The sequence below is a fragment of the Morone saxatilis genome, unplaced genomic scaffold (assembly GCF_004916995.1).
Source record: "Morone saxatilis isolate NCDOM2014 unplaced genomic scaffold, NCSU_SB_2.0 Contig11, whole genome shotgun sequence".
NCBI lineage: Eukaryota > Metazoa > Chordata > Actinopteri > Moronidae > Morone > Morone saxatilis.
Window position 1 is genome coordinate 16,132,537 of NW_023339663.1, and position 19,365 is coordinate 16,151,901.

The 19,365-nt window shown below is 39.3% G+C and overlaps 2 protein-coding genes across 6 annotated transcripts in view; one reads left to right on the forward strand and one right to left on the reverse strand.

The window, feature by feature from the left end:
- Window positions 1-16,751, reverse strand: part of dbndd1 (dysbindin domain containing 1) — a 22,075-nt gene extending 5,324 nt beyond the window's left edge. Inside the window, exons 1-5 of one of the 4 annotated variants that reach the window (XM_035652330.1) lie at window positions 16,398-16,751; window positions 12,283-12,471; window positions 11,325-11,378; window positions 8,051-8,200; window positions 3,195-3,332 (exon numbers count right to left, since the gene is read on the reverse strand). In XM_035652330.1, coding sequence (XP_035508223.1) covers window positions 3,195-3,332; window positions 8,051-8,200; window positions 11,325-11,378; window positions 12,283-12,289 — 349 coding nt within the window. In that variant the 5' untranslated portion in view covers window positions 12,290-12,471; window positions 16,398-16,751. Of the gene's footprint in view, window positions 1-3,194; window positions 3,333-8,050; window positions 8,201-11,324; window positions 11,688-12,282; window positions 12,472-15,842; window positions 15,966-16,397 lie in introns of those variants that run through there. The other 3 variants (XM_035652332.1, XM_035652331.1, XM_035652329.1) reach the window with 3 other exon arrangements.
- Window positions 15,987-19,365, forward strand: part of mthfsd (methenyltetrahydrofolate synthetase domain containing) — a 7,512-nt gene continuing 4,133 nt past the window's right edge. The window contains exons 1-6 of one of the 2 annotated variants that reach the window (XM_035652327.1): window positions 15,987-16,139; window positions 16,274-16,377; window positions 16,888-17,001; window positions 17,513-17,626; window positions 17,724-17,814; window positions 18,915-19,027. In XM_035652327.1, coding sequence (XP_035508220.1) covers window positions 16,112-16,139; window positions 16,274-16,377; window positions 16,888-17,001; window positions 17,513-17,626; window positions 17,724-17,814; window positions 18,915-19,027 — 564 coding nt within the window. In that variant the 5' untranslated portion in view covers window positions 15,987-16,111. Of the gene's footprint in view, window positions 16,140-16,273; window positions 16,378-16,887; window positions 17,002-17,068; window positions 17,183-17,512; window positions 17,627-17,723; window positions 17,815-18,914; window positions 19,028-19,365 lie in introns of both variants that reach the window. The other variant, XM_035652326.1, reaches the window with a different exon arrangement.

A 19,365-nucleotide genomic window follows, 5' to 3' on the forward strand; every position in this document is an offset into this window, starting at 1 on the left:
GAAAACAGAACAATCATCTGAGTGTGCAAATATTGAATTATAGTTGGGATTTTGTTTTTCCTCACAAATCTGAGGCTGTGTAAATCAAAACATTTCGCATCATAACAGGTATACAGCTGTACATCTCCTGACAGCAGGACTTCATCTTGTATAGCTGAAAGCAGAGCAGCGGATGTGATGTCTTGGACTAGAGGCCTCTTGGCTGTTGCATCTCTGCACCTGGCTACTGACAAGCAGCTGTGGCCTGTGGCTAACAAGAGGCTGAAGAAGCTTGGTATGGTGGTGTTTGGAGAGGAAAGCTGAAAAGGGTGGACAAGCTAAAACTGTTTAGTCTACTCCGCTGTGGGAACGTGTGTTAAAGGGAGGTTCATATATATGTCATAGATAAATTACAGACTTCTTGTTGTTCGAGGATTAAGTTTGGCTCCAAAGATGACATAAGTGCATTGGTGTACATGTGTTATCGTTATTAGTTGTTATTGTGAATCAGAATCAGTCAATCAGTTACAAATTTGTGTGAACATTTTTGAAGCTGTAAAATATTCTCATTGATCAAACTAAACTGAAGTCAATCAAATACTAGTGATATTTAATGATGCATCAAATTTAAATCACTGTTGGATTAATTGTGTCATCCCATTATTTATAAAGTCATCAATTCATAAATGAAATGAAATGATGTTATGAAACCCTGGATGTTACTTTTTATGACATATAAAAATGGTGATGAAATCTCAAGTTAACAAACTTTAGTGCTGCCAAGTCACACTTTATTTTGTTTTACATGCATTTAAAATAATTTAGAACCTATATTTTAATAGCAATGTATCAAATGTCAATGTGAAAGGGGTTGTTTGTAAAGATTTATCTCCTGAAGCTCCCCTCAGCTTTACGGAGCTTAGTTAATAGTAAGATTAAGCTTATTGTTTAGCTGTCCGACCCGCAACTTTACTGTTTTTGTTCATCTCACAGCTCTCATAGTGTCATTTTCAGCTGCAGCAGGTGTGTTCAGCGAAAAAGCTTTAAAATCCCTCTGTACAGTACCTGCTTAGCACTAAATAACAAATAGACACTGTTACTAACTGGTGATCATATTGGAACATTTAGTAGAGACAAAAAACAGAGCTAAAAGAGAGTTGGACTTAAATTCACCAGGTGACCAGAGACATGACTCCAAATGAATGATAATGTTAGAGATAGATAGATAGCATCCCCAAGGGGAAATTCACATGTTGCCCCCCAAGTGGCCCAAAAATCGGTTATTGCAGGTTTAAGAAAATCTGTTGCTGTGATCTTTTGTAGCTGAGTATATCAACTCCACAATATATATATATATATATATATAATAAACTGGAATGCAGTTTTAGTAAAACATTTTACTTGAGCACAGAGGACTCTACACTCAGTGATGCACAAGGTTTTACTAAGAAACAAAGAAAATGTATCTTTCTTGCACATAGGATGCGCTTCTGCACTAAGTGCTATATAACATCTTTCATTTAAATAATTGGCTATGGCGCTGCATACAGCAGCATATAGCACAGATTGCCCACTGGGGACCATAGCTCAAACTTAACAAGCTGTGCCATGATATGGAACATTAGTAATAAACAGCAAAGAGAAGGAAGCATGAGAACGATATTGTTGAAGAGGGAGGAGATGCTATAATAAGAAATCTATGAGAAACTAAGAGTGATAGCAACATTCAGAGAAAATATGAGGGAATGAGGGAATTATAAAGTTGTAAGATGACTCAACTAGAGTGAGAAGTATGTCTGACCATACAGAATCTATGTTGTCCATCTGTTTTGTGTTCCAGTGGATTCAAACAGTGGAATGAAACAATCCACAAGATCTCTGCGTGCACATGTGCTCCACCTCCACCTTTTGGTTCTCCCCATGTGACCATCAACACCATGTCACCAGAATGATGAATATCTGTTTTGAGTCAAACAAACTGACAACACCCATACTTGAGGACAGTATCACAATTGAAAGTCTGACATTTTTAAATCACACATCAAATGTGATGTTTTAAACTTTTTGACCAGCACAATCCATGTACAGAATATAAAAAGAAGTAAGACATTGTCTAAACTGTGTCAGTGGCCCTTTGAATCTTAAGCTGGCATGAAATCCTGTGTGCATGCTGAGAGGCAGGAGTGTCGTAGGAAGAGAGAGTTCACTGTCCGCATGCAGGATGAGGCTCACGGGTCATAAATAAAACATGGGAAAGATCTTGTGCTTCCTTTTGCAAAGCAGGAGAAAGATGTGCTAGTCTTTATCCTGTACCTGCTGCTGTGACACACATGCAGGGTGAACTCTCCCTCCTCTTTAATGTGCATATGTGCATGAGGCCCATCTACTGCATTTGATTAATATGGCTCGTATATGACTGGTGTGATGTAGTCCCAGCTCAACACAACATTGTTTCCATTTCTGCTTTCTAGAACTACAAAATCTAGTTGAGATTCTTAGTGTTATAACTTGATATAATCTGATTTATATTGTTTCTCGTGAGAATCAAACAGTGTGAAACTATACGAAAGGCTTTTAGCGTAAGGGCAGTTTATCCATGACACTGTGAAATATGTTTTTGATGAGTCCCTGAAGGAGTCACGTGACATTTGAAATCATTATGGCTCAGCAGGCCTTTTTAGGACCCTGCTGGGCCATAATGATATAAAACTCTCTACAAGATATGAATATTCTGAGGTAAAGGACTGCAGGGAGGAAAATTAATTTGGGAAATGCTTCCCTCAACAATCAAACTGTACTGTATGTCTAACACAGTGACCCAACTAAGCTTTAATGAAGCCACAGAGCAAGAGGGTGCAAAGAAAATATCTTGCAAGTACAGAAGGTTCTTTCTAATAATTTGTGTTAACACTTGCAATTAAAATCTGTACAAGGGGCATGGGACAGCAGCTCTGTCCTCACACCTTAACAACACACTCAAAATGTTTAGTGCACATGGTCTATTGCGTACCGGTATGCACATTGTTTACATCTTTGTGACTCATAGCTTGAACTTGCAGTCTTGGTCGAAATTCAGTGAGGATGTGCTGTGAGGATAATCTTTTTTCTGCACAAACCTTGAGTGAATCTATGTATTGTTTTTTACAATAAAAGATTTTCCCTTCCCTTTATTTTAATGTAAAAACATATGCATTTAAATTTTAAGCAGGCCTTACCTGCTGGGGACTCGTTGTGGTTCTCCTCATCAGAGTCAGCAAAAACCTCAGCCAGTTCCTGGTCAGACATGTCAGTCAGCTCAGTCAGATCCAGGAGGTCAAAGTGCACCTCCAGGGAAGACACACTACTCAGGGGTTCTATAAGGCAGAGAGAGAGAACAGGGAGATTAAAATGATACACTTATTTTTGCTGACAGTGAAGAAGAAAAGTAGTTCTTTAAAGAGAAGTAGGGAAGTGGACCTGCAAATTTCCTTAACACAGAACTCCGCAGCCCATGATGTACAGTAATGCCCCTCTTGAATCTCTATTGTACTTATAATCAGATCAATAGCTGGCTCTTGCAGTACTATTGTAAAATCGATTTCAACAAAGAACATTTTTACTATTTTATCCACTTTTGATACATATCTGTATATCTCTTGTATAGTTCTCTACTTCAGAAATATTTCAGACACAGTAGATTTCTTTTATCTGTCTCTGAGCTCACCACTGTAGTCAGTGACTGTCTCTGTGTCACCATGACAGCTGTGTGTTAACACAAAGAGTGATTGAAGAATTGAAACAAGAGATAAGGTCAGCGGATATGAAAATAGCCACTTCTTTAACACATTCTCCATCTTTCTCCTGGTTGTGTTGCACCTGTTAATTTCTGCACGAGCCTCCAATTCCTCGGCAGGCAGGAGTCTCTACCGCTGCACACACATTCACATGTGGTGTACAACAATGTGCCAGGCTCAGCATTCCAATCAGGCTGCCCTTTTGACTTTTGAATATAGATAAAGTTAAATTTATTCAAAGACTGTAATACATACATAACGTCTACCAAAGGTCTAAGAACATCTGCTTATCTCAGCATCACCCAGAGCTATGAACCAGTTCTGTGTAACAAAGCTAAAACCATTATAGTGAGAAAGATGTTTGGAGACTGCACTCAGGCAGATGGAGGTGTGTTTGTATTGCCTTATGAATCAGTGGATGCCTGTCTGCCATGCAACATCTGAATGAAACACTTCACTGGTTGTATGTGGCCGGGACTTTGTGGAGAAAATGATGGGTTACGTGACAGGTTGAACGCTGTTATTACCCCACATCGTTTTCCTGCTGTTTTACAGGCTGTTGAAAACAATGCTTCAGGCTTAAGAAGCAGAGCCCACTCTCCTGCTGCTCTTTGTCTGCTGCTACATTTAATTCCCTGCATCGTCCTCCTGATAGAACACATATTGATTTAAAGAAGACTGATCATCATGCTAAAACAGTGGCTGGTCCTTGTGCAATCTTTCAAATACATTAAAGACGTTCAACACCAGAAATGCCAGGAGACACGTGGAATAAAAAAGCAGTGACTATGGGAGAATAGAAATAAGACAACTGAGACATCTTTAATTAAAGACAATCAAAGACCTGCATCACTTGTCATCTATTCCAGTTTTACTGTTGCATTCATAACTAGGACTGGGTCACATGCTGCCATGGCCCAGGTTGATATGACATGCATGAATATTTACAAAGCCCGTGACCATGTGGCCAGCATAAAAATGCTCCACAGGAAACATTATTAGCAATTTTAATGTCTAAAAAAAGAGAGCAACGGAGGCAGAGAATGAAAATAAAGATGAGGGAAGACTAAGAGAAGAGAAAGATGCAAGAAAAAGAGGAATGAATGTGAATTGAAAATACCATAACGTCATTGAATCTCACATTTAACATCACACTTTGATGTTGGACATCTGAGGACATATTAAAAGCAAATCAATAATGATGTAATGTAAAAGAATATTTTATCCATTTGAACGAGCTACATGTCACTTCATTAAAGGGTTAAGCTGAGCAGTTTCCATTATCACACCATTAACCACTGCACAGCAAATAATTACAGCAGCAGCAATGGAAGCAGTCAACAGTCAGAACGATTTCACAACCAAAGCTTTTTTTCTTTGTCTGCTGTCTGATAGTGGTTGGTTATATTTAGTGGAAAAACACCATAATATGCAATCATTTCCTGAGAAGAACCATACGGAACCACTCTTTCTTTATTCATTTAATATTCCTCATAACTTGAGGTTGCTTCTTGACTGTGTTTTTGAATAGATTTAACTTTTCCCTCAGGCTGGAAGATGCCTGCTTACAGCTATCCGTCTTTTTGACCCCCTTTTCAGGAAGAGCGAAGAAACTGGAGGCAGTGAAACAGCGAGGTTTGAAATTGTGGAGGAGGAGATGAAGAGAAAAGAGGGAGAGTCAGGATGATGGGAGAAGAGAGAAAGATGAAGGTAAGAAGCTAGATGTAAAACAGGAAAAGGAGATGGTAAGAGAGAGGAAGTAGATAAAGAGGAAGGAAGGCATTATGTAAAACAAAACACTCCCTGCACTATTTGCCATTACTTTCAATTGGTTACAAGGTTATTCCCATTCTGCTGTGCTTGTTTTTTTTAAACCACCTCTCCCACGTCTCTTTTTTCCTCTCCCACACCCTTTCTCTTTGAATAATTGATCAGTACGTTTTCTCTCCGAGGCAGACACACTGAAACAACTGCCTCCATCTCAAAAGCCAATCAGGGGAGCTCTGAGGCGGCAGTGGGGAGGACTGACAATAGAGAATTCATGCTGAGACAAAAATAAAGGCCAACACTGAGGACTCTGTGTCTTACGCAAATGGATGATGTAAAAAAATCACTTCTTACAGCAAGCATACAGCCTGATGGCCCATAAAAAGTCAAATGTGTGCATTCAGATCCATTTCTACTTCTGTGTGATGTATTTTTTATTTTTCCAGCAACCCCTTAATCTCACACTTTATATTCATGACTCTGTAGCTAATGTGTGTGAAATAAAGGTTCTCTCAATTCACTGAAAAGTAATATGATTTTTTTAAAACCAAAATATCAGACTAAGAAAAATTATTGTTTACATGCTTTCAATTTGAGGTTCCGTAAAAAAATTATTTTCCCCTTTCTTCTCTCTGCACATAGAAAGGTAAAGATAAGATTGAACTGAAGGAACAAAGAATAGGGAGGATGGGTGAGAGGGAGGAGTTCATATTTGGGAGAAGGGAAGAGGGAGCCGAGGGGATGCGCCTGCATGCTGGATCTGTGTAATCCCCTTTCCTCTCTATTGGCTCATCAAGGCTCTACAGTCATCAGTCCAGCCTGAGTAGCTTGTAATGATGTCTGGGCTCTGATGGAGTGAGGACAATTGAGAAAAGGCTACGGTATTGAAATAGTACTGAATAGTAGTTGAAAAAGTATTTTCTCCTAACAATATATTCTGTTTTTTTTTTCTTACAGTGACTGAGCATACGAGCACTCGTCCATTTGACAGTTACAGGGTCCAGTTATTTTGTGTTGCATTGTTTGATAATCAACAGCTGACAGGTAAATGAGCTGTCATTTCTAACTTTGAGACTGCACACACAGCGAAGAGAAGACCAGCGTGTGCTTCAATGCAAGTCCATCAAATTAAAACATGTCGCACAGCTCTTCTCTGGTACATCATGCTTTATTTACCACCCTGATGAAGCAAAATTAGCAGAAAATCTTTGATGAAAAAAAGCATAATTCACTGGAAAAGAGCTGTGCGACATTATTTAACTTAGGCTGTACTCAATGTTTTGAATCCTACATTCATCTGTTCTTCCCTTTGACTCCTGGTTTCTGCTATTAGAGATCAACAATAACAGATCAACACATTTTTTTGCTCTCAGACTACTGAACAGCAGTCACCATAAATTTTTAATTTATGCACACCACCCAACAATAACAGCAGGGAACTTAATATCCGCACTGCAGTTTTATATGGGTTTGTATGTAATTGTGTATCTACCTGCACTGTGTGTTTTTGTTTCACATATAGTTGCCACAAAACAACTGACAACTTGATCTTTTCTGGGAAAAAGAAGAACAAGAACATGAACAAGAAGATGGAAGTGATGGGCTGCCACATAGCGATGACCCAGGAGCAGTTAGGGGTTAGGTGCCTTGCTCAAGGGCACATTGGCAGTGCCCAGTAGGTGGAACTGGCAGAATTAATGTACCGTAATGAGAGAGTTGATCATTTTGATTACATATTTTCTCAGGATGTGATTTGAAGAGAATTTTGTGAATATTTGAAGCAGCAGCGATCTTTCCTTTTTTCCCTTTCCCTTACAGTATAGCCAGATACTATTAGCTGACCTGCCAGGTGACACGGCTAACTGGTGGGTCACATTAAATCACAGAGACATAGACATTAGCCTCTGGATGAGTGGTCTCTCTGAAAAAGTGTTGACTTAGTGAAGCAGATAAAGGTTGCCTTGTCACCCATGTAGCCCCAGTAGCCCTTTGTGGTTCTGTGCCCTGGGCTCTGAATGAGGCACGTACAGGGGAAGCCTCTGTATGGGACTGATGCACAATGAATCCTTTCAACCAAGGCTAAGCTGCAGTGGTCTTTGAGAATGTGGGACCAGAATACCTAAAATAGGCAGTGATCATTTAAGATCAGAGAGGATCAACCCAGACTCTCCTGGATGAGGATGTAGATAGTCCAGAATTGTTGTGTGAAATGTTGTGTGTGTAACTAATGCATTAGTGCTCCACAGGCCTTTGAGATTCATTATGTGTTACTATATTTTACTTTAGATGGATCTAGCGGTGACTGTCAATGATAAGATACTCTTTTACAGAAGCAGGATATCCTCTTCCTTACTCATTTAACATTCCTAATCTCCATCTCTGTTGGAGACACTTGCCATTGATCAGGTATCTTGCTTGAGGCATTTTCCACCCATAATTACCCCGTAAGACCTCTTAACCAGTAATAAATATTCATCACTGTTTTATATTCTTAATATCACCCTCTCTTCACTCCTTACACAGGTACTCACGTCTCTTCTCAGTGATGTGCAGCAGGCTAGCAGTGTGCCCAGACAGGCCACCCTCCTCCTCCTCCCCCCCTGCTGGGTGCTGGAACAACTCCTTGGAGAGGTCACATGAGCTGGAGGGCTTCAGCAGCTTCTGGATGTCTTTATTGGGCTCTATTGGCACACAGAGACACAGAAATAGAGAGTGAGAGGGAGCAAAGAAAACAAAAAAATAAGGGGGATAAAATAGGTTTTTAGATTTTTTATAAGAGATCTACTTAACTTACTGTAGATCTCAGATTGTACCCACTGCATCAAAAAAAATGTGCCTTTTTTTTTTTTTTTACTTTTGTCACAGACACATCTTGGAGTTATAGAGGGGAAGAGATCACTTAAGAGATCCCAAGTACTGAAAGAAGTCAATGTTCAATGTTCCAGTGTCTTTCAGCCATGTTCAGTTATTATTCTCCTTGATTACCAAATATCTCAATTTAAAGATCTGTTTTATTTAAGTGCCTTTTATCAGTCCTGTATCAATTTTTGTTTACATCTATGTGTGCATATGTGTAGACAGTGTTAAAGTTTAGTAAACATGTGATTCTTTGAAAGGAGATTGGTTAACTTGGCTGTGGGCAGACATCTAAATTCAACAGTCACATCACTGTCAGCCTCTCAAACATCCATTCAAAATAGAAAAACAAGTTCATACGGGCTATTAACAAAGTCTGAAAATAGACGGTGCTTAAAATAGCATACCTTCAAATGCAAGAGCATGCACAAACTCTATTCACCTGTTTGACATAGCTGAAAACACAGTGGAGCGTGTGATGAGGCTGAGTGAGGTGAGTACACGACTACAGAAGTGCTATGCACTTAACTAACTGAAAGCTAAACCTCTCACTACAAATCAAGCATGATGGATAAAATCATGTAGTAGTTTTATCAACAAAGTACATTTTACTATATTAAAACAATCGACATTTAAAGGGAAATTAAAACAGAAGAAAGACTCATCTGTGTACATGGAGCAACATTTAGCAAAAATGACGGCAGTATGGCTTTTTATATGATAACATGCAGAATGGATGGAAAGTATGTGGGAGTGCAGCAGCTTCCTGATGGGCCTGCCCAGATGGCTGGTGCAGTATGTTCCTAGACAGTTGAATTTCAGATCGAAAAGTGTGTTAGCGTTAAGACAGAAAATGACGGATTCTGTTTTCACCCTGAGAAGCCAAGTGCCCATTGCTCTGCTATTGATTGTTTTCCCCAGCGAGGAGCCACACAAACTGTAGACTATAGTCTTACCTCTGCTGTTATAATAAAATGTTTTTTCAATGTTTAGAGTAACTACCAGCAGCTTTGGTTTCCTTTTCCATCACCTTCTTCAGCAAACACTACTGACCTTTGCTTTGAGCCAGTTTATTCAAGTTCTAATCTTATCCAATAACCCTAAAACCATCTTCTGTCTTTAGACCACAGATACACGTTCTGTCCAAGACAGAAATCCAGGATGAATCTCTCAGGACCACCTGCGTAGCTACACTTGTTGTCCTAACTATATGGTATTCTCATGTTTTGCGCGCCAATGTTGCAGATTTTGGTGGAAGATGAGTCTGGCTCTCAGTCAGGATGTTAATCGGTGACAGAAAAACAGGAGCTCTCAAGAAAGTCACAGTTTTATCCGTGTGTAAAAGAGGACATGTTTACACAGATGGCCTGATCTAGCCACCACCTGCCAGACCGGCTGTGAAGAAACCAGAGTAAATAACAAGAATATAAGTTACTGCTGGTAAAAGGCAGTCAGCCATCAGAAATATGGTCTTTTCAGGCTGTGGCTGACCCTATCTCGAGCTGCCAACCGTGACTGTCTGTGAATCAGCTAACCCGAGGCAGACAGGCAGACAGATGGAGAGAGAACGAGAGAGGGAGGAGGAGAATGATATACTGTACGTTTGCCAAAAGTTGAATCAAACCCAGTGTCTTGGTTCAATAAATCAATTGTTGTTTGTAACGCAGACAGGAGGAGTTAACACCCAAACACCTTTTTCGCCAGGTCATTTTGCTTGCTGAGACTCTATATCTTCTGTACTTCATAGTAATGCTTTTTGATTTTACAATACACTCTGCAATGAGCAATTACTTTATAGTGTTTTAGTGCGCTCTCTAACAATATTAATTCTTATACTCACAAGCAGGGCTGGTAATGTATAATAACCTGCTAATTTCTTAATTCAGAGAGGCTATTGGTTCAGAACAGTCACAGTACAAACACTGTTATCCAGAAGTTACGCTTTCTGACCCTGCCCTATGAAACATCATAATAATGATGTTCCCTCTAATTCAGTCTCATCATAATGAACAAATAATACCCTAATTTGTCATGGGCGTGTAATTCCTGCCGTCAGCATGAACATGCAGCGGTCAGATACTGTATGTTAATAAACAAACATCTCCTGTCAAGAAAATACTATTACTCTGAGTACCTGCTGAAATGGCAACTTAAAATGGCTGCAGAGATATTGTTTTAGCCCAAGGTACAATAGAGTAATAAAGCACACTGCTTGAATGCACACTGTAGTTCAGAGGCAGCTCATGTAATATACTGACAAATAAACTACTTTTCTGCTGTTTTGCTTCACTTTGTACATTATGAGATGCATATATTTTTATTTATCAAAGCTAATGTTATAAGCGCTCCTATATGTGTATTCATTTAAGACTTGGATCTTCTAAAATACTTTGCCTCAACTGTATATAAACACAGTTATATTATCAGCCCTTTGAATGTTTAGATACTACAGTGCAATAGTGGCACTGTACAGTGCTACCACACAGTGCAGGCTTCTCTGGGTGGCCTTTAAACAAAGGCCATATGCGTCCACTATTGTACTGTATTTCATTAGTCCAGCTTTTGTGTGGTTGACTTTGTGTGGATATAAAAAGACCTGAACTGCTGGGCAATACATTAAACATGAAGCTTGAATGTGGAATTGAACCCACCACAACTGGATCCTAGGTAAGGAAAATGATAAATGATAGGAGGTACCGGTGCAGTGCTATATTTAAACCAATCAGAGACTAACTCTTTACTAGACAATGAGAAAAATGTTCTGAAATATTAATCAGTCCTACCATTTAGAAAAGACAATTATAAACCCATTGAACATGCTGTTTTAACAAAGACACTTGCTATTCAGAGCACAAGTCATTCAAAAGACAAAGACACTCATGCAACAACCATGCTTGTGTAATGTGACAAAAGGCACAGAGAAAAGAAAGAATAGAAAATGGCTCTTACCTGGGCTCCCTGCCCCTCCCTGTGCCTCCATGCAGCTCAGCCGAGAGTGTCCTGCTGTTCACCACACCAGCATCGCAGACAAACAGGGAGGGAAGATAGGAGAGGCAATGGGAGAGTGTGTCTGTGTGTGTGTGTCTGTGTGTGTGCACATGAGAGAGTAGGGCGGGATGGGCAGACACAGAGAGACCTCAGCTCTCCGAAGACTCTGCTCCTCCTTCTTTTTTTGTCCTCCCTTGTTCTAGATTTCCCAAACAGGTGATGCTGGTTTCTCCTCTCTCACAGTCCACCTGCCCCACTCTGCCATCAGCGCTTGTCTGAGTGCTGCACTGCCTCACAGAGCGAGTCCACCACAGAGAGGGAGGTCTGGGAACAGCGACATCACTGCAAATTTCTAAGCCACTTGGTTTAGTAAATGCAGCATTGTGAGGCTTGGCTTGGTATGTACGGAATATACAGAGAGAGAGAGAGAGAGAGAGAGAGAGAGAGAGAGATCCAGGCAGAAAGATAGATGGAGAGAGAGAGAGAGAGGAGAGAGAGGAGAAGAGAAAGGGCGGGGGGTTAAGCTGGCAGCGCTGACCCAGGACGGACGGAAGAGAGAAGGGGCAGGGAGGTTTTATTGGACCCAACTGGGAAGGGGGGACCCTGTGGGTCACAACTGTGTGGTGTGTGTTGTTGTGTGTGGGTGTGTGTGGTGTGTGTTGTGTGTGCGCGTGTGTATGTGTGTGAATGAGTATCTCTGTGTGTATATGCATGATTGCTGCATAACAATTTGTGGATATACTTAAAGTTAAACCTAAGGATGGGTCAGTTTATATCAAATATACACAGCTCAGACAGATGATATGTGACAATCAACTTACATTTCATTGTGTAATTCTGAAACGTCATGACAAATAATAAATAAACCCTTTATGGAATTACTCGTCTGTGATACTTGATGGAAATCTGATTCACATACCTCCCATACCTAGAAAAGCAGGAAGTGGTGCTCCTTTCTGCTGAGGGGAATCTGTTGGTAGAGCTCGCCCTCTAGTGGTGGGATCTGACACCTTCAGGTAATCATGTGATTATATTGTGCCAGAAAACCACCAGAAACCAGCAGTAACAGGGTGGGCTCATACCCTCCGTCTGCTTCTGTGGTTAGAGTCTATGACAAGACACAGAACAAGAAAAGAGGGGAAACAAGTTTGGTCATCCATACAGAATTTACACATAGACACACAGGTCACAGCAGACAACAAACACATGCATTATCAAGTCTTGTCTTTTGATTTTGTTATTTTACATTTACAATACAAAATCACTTTTGGAGAAAAAGTATGTGGATCATTATAAAGTATTGGCATGGGATTAGGAATGATCCACAGTTAACATTTTCAGTTTGACTCAGTTTACTTCCAAAAACTAGTATGATGGATCTCTTAGCTGTACAGACTTTTATTTTTTATTTTTTAGAGAACACAGCAGCTGAACTTGTTTTCTCCTGTGTACTGCACAATTGGCTTGGCCACCAAATTTGTGCTTACCCTTGCAGTGAGGCATAAGCAAGAATTTTTTTAACCCTGACCACCATCTTTCTTTTTTTGTGTATTTTTGTGGCATGTCTTGACAACTATGGGATGTATTTTCATACAGTTTGTTATAAATATCAATTGTGCCAAGAGGATGAATTCATGAATCCAGTGATTCTCTGACTTTTCCTTTAGCGCCACCATTAAGTTAACATTTGTGGTTTTAATGTGTCAACACTTTTTAGCCAGTTTGGTAGATTTATACCTCACAGAGATGCTAGTATGGCTGTAGTCTTGTTGTTGTAAATGTTTTCTCAATTAAAGTTTCTCAACGTAAAGCATTATCCACTTGTCACAGTGGATATTGTGCAGGATGGAACAATACTGCATTTCCTTTTAATAAAACCACAACACAATAGCAATGTTTGTCCTTCATATGCTGTCATTTCCTTTTTAGAATTTAATTGTGGGCAACTAATAGGCCTTTTAAACAAGAGATTTTGACATAGAAGGAAAAACACAGGTGTAAATTATAAGATTCATGATGGTTAAACTGCATTTAGTTGCTTCAGTTTTCATCATTAATGTTATTAAAACCTGTGCTTTTCCTGCTAAAGCAAGTTAATATGCCTGCTGTGACAAATGCACCAATACATGTTACAATTTCAGCTTTGTTGTCTTCTTTTTGAAAATTAATTTTTTTTGTTATACTGTACCTAAATGCAAACCTGCCTGCTTTTTGTTGTTGTTTGTCTTAAGTGTGATCCAAATAAAGTCATATTATCATATGTTTTTAGTAAGTTCTAGATTGTACTGTGTAAATTAGCTAAATTAATTTTTTTATCCAGTTATGTGACAGTTATTTGGTGTTACTGTTACAAGAATCCTCAAAAATAATGTTTTTCCCCCCTTCCCTTATAGCTGCTTGTATAGAAGAGTATTGAGTAAACGAGCACTCTACTAGGGAAATACTCGTTCTTGTTCTCCAAGTCATCTCTAATTAACTGAATATTTCAGACCATCTGCAACTACTTCAAAACTGCCACAAACACAACCATTCACTAGAGTTTCACTGTAAAGTCCTGACCAGTATGGTTGCGGGAAACATGACTCAAGCACCATGAGGTCTCATACGCAGAGGTTTAATGTGGTGAGTTCAGGGAGGCACAGTACACTGTGTAGATATTGGTTTCTTTTATGGGACTTTGGAAAAGCAGTGTCCAGATTATACAAACATAGTGGTGTAAATATGGATAGCTAATACGGCCTATGGCCTCAGTCCAAGATGGCTGAAAATATACAGAGTGGGTGGACACGTATAATAATTCTGTGTAGTTCAATAACTGAACAGCATATGACACCTAAAAGCCTGCAGCTGGTGCTCCAAGAACAGACAGAAATGTGTGTATGTGAATATGTACAGATCTTGGTGACCCTGATAAATAGAACATATCTTGAATCTAATAGAAATTCAGCAAAAAAACAGTATTGAGATAACAGAATTTCATCAGAGCCGCAATGCAGCTGTTATGGGCCTTGAGTGGCGATGTTTTCAACCTCTGTGCTCCTCCTTTCTTTGTCAGTTTCATTTGTCTAACTGACACCTTTAAACAAAAGGACCACACAAGTGAGGTACTGAACACATCTGGTGAAGGAATTTTTAAAATGTAGTTTCTAAATGTAATAAATTAATATGTGTATACTGGTAATTGAGGTTGTGTGCTTAGAGGTGATATACCTCAATATCAAATCATTTATAAAGACTACACATGCAGCTGTACTGAGCATAATATTTTCCTTTCTTTCACCGTAAAGTTGCCACTGATAAGCCTGAAGAACAATAACTTCACATGATGAGTAAATAACAAAGGACGTACAATGGCTGGGGTCCAGATTTGAAAAGCTTTTGAGATGTACCACTTCTTTCTTTGCATGATTTGGTCAATTACATTTTCTTTCAAGGGTGGATCACCTGATTTTTCTGCACACACATTTACAAATATATTAATTAATTGCTTTCTTTTCCTTGCAGGTTGGGTGTTAATCCTAACACTGACAACGCTGTTTCAACATACAACTTCCTGCATACTGGTGCCCTTTCTATTTTTTTTGCCCCTGTCCTTCAAACAGTCCGAGTCTGCTACTGCACCAACCAACAATTATAGTGTCATTTAATACCAACAGCTGTCATGCAAGACCAACATAGAACCACAGTATCATCCTGCTGGTTTGTACTCCACAGTAGGTACTAAAATTGGTCCCTTCCTCACCAGTATATCTTCATTCTGGACAGTGCAAATATATTTAGTTGGGCACCTGAAGTATTTGCATTAGCCCTCTCAAGAATGCTTCATAAAACTGTCTTCAACGTTCCCATGTCATCCCCTATAACCCAATCACTAGCTGGTTGGGGCTGCCTGAATTGAACACAAAACATTGCACAACATACATGCCTGCTTAATCTAAGTTTTTAACCAGTTTGACCTGCACAGTGCCAGACATGACTGTTACAGAGCAGATTCAAAATACTATCATAAATTGGTAGCCGCTTTGAGAAATAAAAATCTGCTTGTGTTTAACGTGTGCATTTAAAATTTCTGCGCGACTTATGTTGGAAATGTGAATTTATCAGGTTTCAGAAAAAGCATTCAAATCCTTTGTTTAAGTAGAAATAGCAATGTTCAAACATGCTGCAAGTAAGGTCCTGCATTCACAAATGTACCTTAGTATGATTGTGTTGGCAAATTACCTGAAGATGATGATAGATTTACTTGCATGGATCAATCATATTTAATAGTATATGTTTACACTCCAAGGAGGCCTCTTTTATATAATTTTACTCTTTTTTAATCTCAATATGTGTGTCTTTTTGTATTGTCTTGTTATCACTTTTTTATGTCTGATCTAAAACACTTTGTATTGCCTTGGTTTGAAAAAGGTGCTAAACAAATGTAAACATGCTTATATCCTATATATCAGAAGTGGAAGGATTAGTAAAAGTGCTCACCTAAAGTACAGGTATTTTGAAAACTGCAGCGTTTAGCTGAAGATATTTCACTTCACTTTGTTTTCCCTGGCAGTTTTAGGCCTTACACAATGTGACGCTTCCGGTTTCTCGTTTGGTTAAGATTGACCTTCCTGTGCCGCCGTAGCACAGATAAACACTGACAAACAGCTGTTCCGTTAGTGTTATGTTACAGAGCTCACGTGTGAGATTTGACTGCGTGTAGTAACCGAGTTTTGTAGCAGAGACTAATTTCTACCACCAATAACACAATGGAGGCCGTTATAGTGATAAAACCTGGTAGGTTAAATGTTCGCGACGCTTGTTCTGTTGTTTAAAATGAATGTCGATGAATGTGCGTTTGTAGATGTTTGGCTAATGTCGCTGCGCCTCGCTTCAATTGGCCGTAAATCTGTTTTCTGTTTTCTCTCCAGGGGCTTCGAAATGGGACATTCGTCAGAAAGTTTGGGACTACATCGAGGACAATAATCTGGCCAATTTCCCAAGGCCTGTTCACAACAGAATCCCAAATTTCAAGGCAGGTTAAAGCAATTTTACCTGAAGCAGCAGCAGCAGCAGCAGCACAGAGTTGCTATGTAGTTGTTGACCTACATTAAACAGTCACCGAGCTATTTATATTTATATTAAGACAAAATAGAAAAGTACAGTTTATGGAGGACTTGATTCATACTTTTAAGTCAGCAGAAGTCAGACACTTTAATATTTAATATTTCCATTTTCCATTAAGCAAATATAAAGCTCAGTTTCATAATTAAAGCTATAATTATATATCTTATATAATATTTACGGGTATGTAAATGATCACAGTAAACAGTGACGGTCTCTACTAACTGACAGAGGTGACAAACTACACACACATTAAATAATTGTAGATAACAGTTGTTTAAGGAGGTAAATGCCTGTATAGGTAAAATCACTGCTACAATAGGGACACCAGAGTCTTGACCGATGTTCTTGGATTTTGAATGCTTAATGGTTGTCCTGTCTGTGCGTTTTGTGCTTTTACTGCTTTTTACTTAATGGCCAGGGTGCAATTCAAGCATGCAACAGGCTTGCAGACCTGCAGGAGTTCAAGTCCAGCCAGACAGTCAAAGTAAACCCAGACAGACCCCAGCAGCAGGCACGCTTTGTCACTCTGGAAGTAAGTTGGGGAAAAAAAAAACTAAAAACAATGATCAGCCGTAATGCCTTCCTCTTCTTTTAACCAGGGTGCTTTCACAGCCTGTGCCAGGGTGTCTGAACTGCAGGTGTTCACCCAGACAGCTGAGGTGAAGGTGGATCCTGATAAACCTCTGGAGGGTGCCCGGCTGGCAGTGCTACAGGTAGCACTGAACAGTGGGAGAGTGTGCCTCAGGCTGTATTACAGAAATGCATTTACTGTTTTATCTGCTGTGTAACCATGTAAATCTGAGACTACATTTACCGTTTTAATTAGAAATTATGATAGCAATTTTAGGCAAATTATTTCAGAAGATAACACATCCTCTATTAGACTCCAGAACTTCTTAAATAAGATTATAAGTTTGTGTATTACATCTTCATTTTAAGGCATATCAGTGCTTTTTGATGCTACTTAATATATTTGTTATCATCATTTTGTTCCAATCCAGTGTTAATCTGCAATCATGTTAAGTCACTAAATGTGTTCACAGGCGCAGAAAACTTTATTGGTCCCAACTCCTCGTCTTCGCACTGGTCTTTTCAATAATATAACTCCTCCCCAGGGAGCCAGCAAGGAACAGCTACGCATCTGCTCCTCCTCTCAGGTTTCAACTTGCTGATTTACTCAGTTTCGCCCAGAATTTCATTATTTTTCATAAACCTTTCAAACATTTAACTTATTCCTATTTTTTCTTCCTTCAGGGTGTGAAAGATTTCAGTGTGCCAGTTGGCCTGGATGCGAAGGTGAAGGTAGACCTGGTGGTGGTTGGCTCTGTGGCGGTGTCAGAGAAAGGTAACTGTTAGTTGGCGAATCCACCAGTGATAAAATATGCCTAAAATGGATCTCTTTATTTATGTAGCTTTATGGTGTTACATTAAGAGTGCTGTAAGCCAAGGACCAATTTCACTGTACGGACAGTAAGATATATCAAACAAAAAACAGATTAAAACACACTTCTCACCCATGAATAAACAGTAGTTAATCACATGTGTGGTCTGTGTTGTGGCTTATTTAGAAAACAACTGGTAAGACTCTGTGAGCAGCAAAATCATCAATATGTTATTCGATCCTATACTTGGGTTGTGCAGGATAATGAACATCACATTGTGTAGCAAAAGGTGACTCCGGGACCAAAGACTCAGAGTCTGTCATTAGATACGGTTTCTGCTAAACCAGTACTTTTTAGAAATTACATCCTATGAGGGTTGTTAATTACACTGTGGAAAATGACAGGAGACTGAAACGACATGTCATGTGACAAAGGTCATTAAATATTGTGTTGTGATCAATGCATGGGGTTCTAGCCCACGGAGGCACCAAGACACTCTGTTAGGGAGATCTGATGAAGAACAGAAATGAGAATGGGGGCAGATGTGCATAATCAGATCCATTTCGCTCCTTGTGGGTTCTGCTGTGTTCTGCCCTCCATGTAAATTGTCCCATCACTCACAATGCATTTTGATCTCATTTTCAAAATGCCTGTGATAAGTGATGCAGTGCTACGGTGAAACAGACATGTTTACCGTAATGCATACATTTCCAAATGGCTCGAAGTGTACAACGCCACATGGTTCTCATAAAGAGTTTGTTGCTCAGGGTTCGTCCATGTTCCTACTAGTTTACGTTTAATTAAGTTATTTTTATGAATTGTTAGCTGCCCTCAACATTTATGTCGGTGTGTTTATAAATCAGTGGAATTTTTAGATTGAAATCCTCTGTTTTTGGAATATATTTTAAAATGCTGAATGTGATGCAGATGCTGGTTATTCCCGGGATCTGTGATCTGTGTGAGTCTGAGTAAGAAAATGCTGCATCAGAGATTGAGTGTTATTCTCTGTGTCACATACTGCTTAACTTGCCTTTAAAAGTTCTAATGGCTCCTTCTCACGTAGGCTTTCGGATTGGAAAAGGAGAGGGCTATGCTGACATGGAGTATGGCATGATGGCCTCAATGGGAGCTGTGAATGACTCTACTGTGGTGGTTACTGTTGTGCATGACTGCCAGGTTAGTTTACTTATCCTATCATCCTGTTCTCAGAGAATGTGTCAGGGAACTTGATTATTTTCTTTATTGTGTCCAAAACAATTAATTACTTTATCACTGAAGCTATGTGCACTTTGATTCACTAGATTAACACCATAGAATTATTACTTATCAAGGGTTGCTTGCTATATCCAGTGGTGAGCTAAAATCATACTTTTATTTATTTTGTATATTCATCAGTTTACCATGTAATGTGTAAAATGGCAAAAATAATGGCAAAAAAAAAAAAGAAGTAGTAATTTTGACTTGAAAATGTGATTGAATCAAATAATTTCCTTCTCTCTTAAAGGTCCAGTGTG